Here is a 4328-nt window from a genome sequence, read left to right as displayed (position 1 = left end):
TGGTATTAAACTGGACTAATCTCAATAAATGCAGTGTTTTTAATTTTCTTCATTTTTTCAGCAATTCCTAGTCATTTAAATAAATATTTGTCTCATAAAATGAACACCATTTCGACATCATGCGAGCAAAGATTACCCATTGCAGTTGCTGCTAAAGCTGTAGAAAAATTTGTATTAGAAATATATATTTAAGAAACATCATTTGCATAACAAACGCAGTAGATGGTGGGAATAATGAAACAGCTGAAAAGCAGATGACAACTCAGAAAAGAAAGAAGAAGATGTGTCGCACTCCTCAGCCGGGTAATGTCAACATGTCTCTGGTGAAGATGACAGGCCAGCGAATGATGGCAGGAAATTTGTTATTTGTGTCATTTCTTTTCGTCTTGTCAGTTATAGCACCGTCGCAAGCCTTATATGAAGATCAAATAGGGAAATTTGATTGGTAAGAATTAGTTTAGATCCGTTAGAATTTGAGCAGAATTAGTTGAAATCGAGCCAAAGTCGAACGTGGTTGTGGTGTTGCAGACTGGGTAACGCAACTCGACCTTTTTTATGCTGGCTCAAGCAAATGCAATCGTAACATAGACTAGGTCATTAGTTTTAACGAGCGAGTTCAGGGTGAGGGTTCATTCTATTGTAGACGTACTAAGTATTTACGTAGTAGGCATTTCTGAGGGGAGTAGATGACCTAACCCTACTTGGCTTAAGATAACCTGATTTCCGTGCCCTAACCTAGCCGGGGACTTCCGCCCCACCTGGACCTCCTTTATTAAGTCGTGACCCCCCACCCCCCTTCCTCTTCATTCGCTCCTTGAACTTCATCAGGTTTTCCTAGGGTAAGTCCTAAGCATATACCCAATAACATAGCTAGCCTAACCCATAGGCTTCATAAACTAGCTTTACTAGCCTAGTCTAGGCTAGAGGCTAGGTCCTGCCCCAGGAAATCCCAGTAGGTAAGACTTCAGCAGTTAAGTCTTCCCCTCGCTAGTCTCAGATGAGACAATCCCTAATCTAGACCAGGTTGCCCACAGAATTTGTTAAACCAAAAATGCCAAGCTAGCTAAGTAGAATGCTGAGAAGGGTTCACAACTTGGGTGGGAGTCCAAGGGTACTGAAACCCCACAGGCCAGGTTGGGCACAGAATCCATGGTTAGGTTAGGGTAAAGTGAGTCTGGTTAGATCATATTCCCTTTGAAATGCCTACTAAGCTTACAGTAACTCTGACCCCTATCTTCGCATATGCCTGTTTGCAATCTAACCTTTACCCAGGCAAATTGTACATCTGGTGAAATATTGTGTTTGTTCCGATACGTAATACAAACCCTCGGTCCTTTAACAATAGGAAGGTAACTAGCGGCAGCTGGGACGGTCGTAAGCTTCGAACAAGGGGAGAACGGTAGTTAACTGCTTGTCCGATCGTGCGCCCGCGCCCGCGCGAGAGGTGAAGAATCACTTTTTGCTTTCGGCCGCGGTGTGAAGGACGTGTTCGTCATCGCTCTCTGCCCGCTTCATCGTCGTATGCTTTGTTTATATTGTGTTTTCTACTAATGGTTGGTTTGACTTGAAAATGAAACTGTAAGTACACTGTTTTCTTTTTCATTTTCATTACTTTAATTATGATCAACATGGAGCTATCGCCGTAGAGACGGCGATTTCCGCTCTTTTCATGAATTGAACCCTTGAATTATGTCTCGGTGCCGAGGCGGGCGCACTCGCGCCGAGTCATGTATTTTTTGGGCGAAAGTGTGTTGAAAGATGTAAGTACTCTTTGTTCCGATACGTAATACAAACCATCGGTCCTTTAACAATAGGAAGTAGCTAGCGGCAGCTGGAACGGTCGTAAGCTTCGAACAAGGGGAGAACGGTAGTTAACTGCTTGTCCGACAGTCGCGCGCCGCGCGACTGGGAGGTAAACAAATTACTTTTGCTTTCGGCCGCGGGTGTGAAGGACGTGTTCGTCATCGCTCTCTGCCCGCTTCATCGTCGTATGCTTTGTTTATATTGTGTTTTCTACTAATGGTTTGTTTGACTTGAAAATGAAACTGTAAGTACACTGTTTTCATTTTCATTACTTAATTATGAACCAACATGGAGTTATCGCCGTAGATGCGGCGATTTCCTCTCTTTAAATGAATTGAACCCTTGAAATTATGCCTCGGTGCCGAGGGCGGGCGCGCTCGCACCGAGTCATGTATTGTGGGCGAAAGTGTGTAATTGAAAAAATGTAAGTATCTTCATTATATGTTTGCCCTGTGCGTTCGTTACCGAGAGTGTGTTTGCAGGCTCGGCACGAGCCTTTTAATTTTGTATATAGATGCTTTTAATTTTTGTATGAATAGAATGCAATGAAAGTGGATTCGCAATTGCAGTATTCTTTTCATTGTTCCGATACGTAATACAAACCCTCGGTCCTTTAACAATAGGAAGGTAACTAGCGGCAGCTGGGACGGTCGTAAGCTTAAAAAATCGAACAGGGGAGAACGGTAGTTAACTGCTTGTCCGATCGTGCGCGCGCCCGCGCGCCCCGAGAGGTGAAGAATAACTTTTGCTTTTCGGCCGCGGTGTGAAGGACGTGTTCGTCATCGCTCTCTGCCCGCTTCATCGTCGTATGCTTTGTTTATATTGTGTTTTCTACTAATGGTTTGTTTGACTTGAAAATGAAACTGTAAGTACACTGTTTTCATTTTCATTACTTAATTATGAATCAACATGGAGCTATCGCCGTAGAGACGGCGATTTCCGCTCTTTTCATGAATTGAACCCTTGAATTATGTCTCGGTGCCGAGGGCGGGCGCACTCGCGCCGAGTCATGTATTTTGGGCGAAAGTGTGTAATTGAAAGATGTAAGTACTCTTTTTCATTATATTTTGCCCGCCCTGTGCGTTCGTTGCCGAGAGCTTGATTGCGCTCGGCAAGAGCCTCTTATTTTGTATGAATAGAATGCAATGAAAGTGGATTCGCAATGCAGTTTTCTTTTCATTTTCATTTATTAATTGCATCAAATTTAAGAATTTTGGATCAATTTCGCTCTTACCCGGGAATTAATCCTTAGATTTATTGCTGTGAAAGTGAAAATAGCAAGTGCAGTATTGTTCATTTTCATATATATTTATGATAGCATCATATTATTATGGATCAAGTTTCCGCTCTTACCAGGAATTGATTTTTCCCTCTTTAAGTTTATGAAGTGAATCGCAAGATGCAGTATCTGTTTCATTTTCATATTACTTTTCACTGCTGTGCGGGGGTAGGGAAGCGAGGTCTGCCAGGAAGTCGTCGGAAAGCTCTCCCGCGACTCCCTTGGTATCCGATTCTTCGTCTTCTTTCCTGCCCCCCCGCTCAGCTTCCTCGTATTTTGTTTTTGGGGTCTTCCTTCCGTTCGGGGTGGGGGCATGTCTCCCCCCCCCCGTGCGTGAGGGAAACCCCTCTTACTAATCTGTTTGTGCTACCGCAGGTGCTACATCCGTGGGAGACGACCTTGGACAGGTATGGACCACTGCGGCTGCAGGGCGTGCCTAGCATCCACGATCTGCTGCAAAGTCTAGCGAGGTCTGGGGCGGTGACCTTGGAGTGGTCTCCACTACAACCTTCACGGCCGCTTATGCTGCTTCCCCCCGCTGGTCTACACTCCCCATGCTGTGTCGGTGACGCCGTTCTGCCGCTTCTAGGGGGCCGGTCGCCGCCGTACCGAGGAGGGGTATGCCGCCGCCGCCTGTGTTTTCTTCGTGTTGCCTGCCCCAGACTTCCGCTGTTCCAGCAGCTCGCCCCTGGACCGGCCGCCAGTACCACGCTGGCTGCCGATGATTCTACGAGGCGATGGCTGGGCCTGCCGTACCTGTCGCTGATGTGGTTCCCGCTACTGGCTTGGCTGTCCCTTCTGTGTTTACCGCTGCCGCTGTTCCTGCCGCTCCTGAGCTGGTTGCTGTTCCTGTCGCTCCTGGTTCCTGCGCCTGTCCATGCTGGTCCTGCCATGGGGGGGGGGGTGTGTCTTCCCCAGTCCCAGGTTCCTTCCGGACAGGTGCAGTCGGGCCGTGTTGCTTCGGCAATAGGCCCGACTCCGCCTGGATGGAGGACCTGACGACTGTCCTGCGTGAGCTGACGAAGAAGAGGAAGGTGTCATCTTCGTCTTCGTCTGTTGCTGCCTCTTCCCCTTCGACTTTCTAAGGCCCATAAGAACCGAAGAAGAGAAGGCTGCCTCCCCCCCCTAAGAAGTCTCCTTCGGGAACTTCTAAGGGCCCGTCCCACCTCGGTGGGACGGGGGGTCCTTCTGCTGGTCCTCCTGCTCCTTCGGGAGCGGGGCCCGTCTCCCTTCCGTATGGAAGAGA

At 47.6% G+C, this 4328-nt stretch overlaps 1 protein-coding gene across 1 annotated transcript in view; it reads left to right on the top strand.

Annotated features, from left to right (window-relative positions):
- Positions 1-254: 254 nt before the first annotated feature.
- The window catches only part of LOC135226191 (ER membrane protein complex subunit 1-like), a gene marked incomplete in the record, with an annotated part of 103618 nt that continues 99544 nt past the window's right edge, over positions 255-4328 (top strand). Inside the window, 1 exon segment of the mRNA XM_064265635.1 lies at positions 255-445. Coding sequence (XP_064121705.1) covers positions 255-445 — 191 coding nt within the window.

This window comes from Macrobrachium nipponense, chromosome 14 (genome assembly GCF_015104395.2).
Source record: "Macrobrachium nipponense isolate FS-2020 chromosome 14, ASM1510439v2, whole genome shotgun sequence".
Taxonomy (NCBI): Eukaryota; Metazoa; Arthropoda; class Malacostraca; order Decapoda; family Palaemonidae; genus Macrobrachium; species Macrobrachium nipponense.
This window is presented reverse-complemented; position numbering and strand designations above follow the sequence as displayed.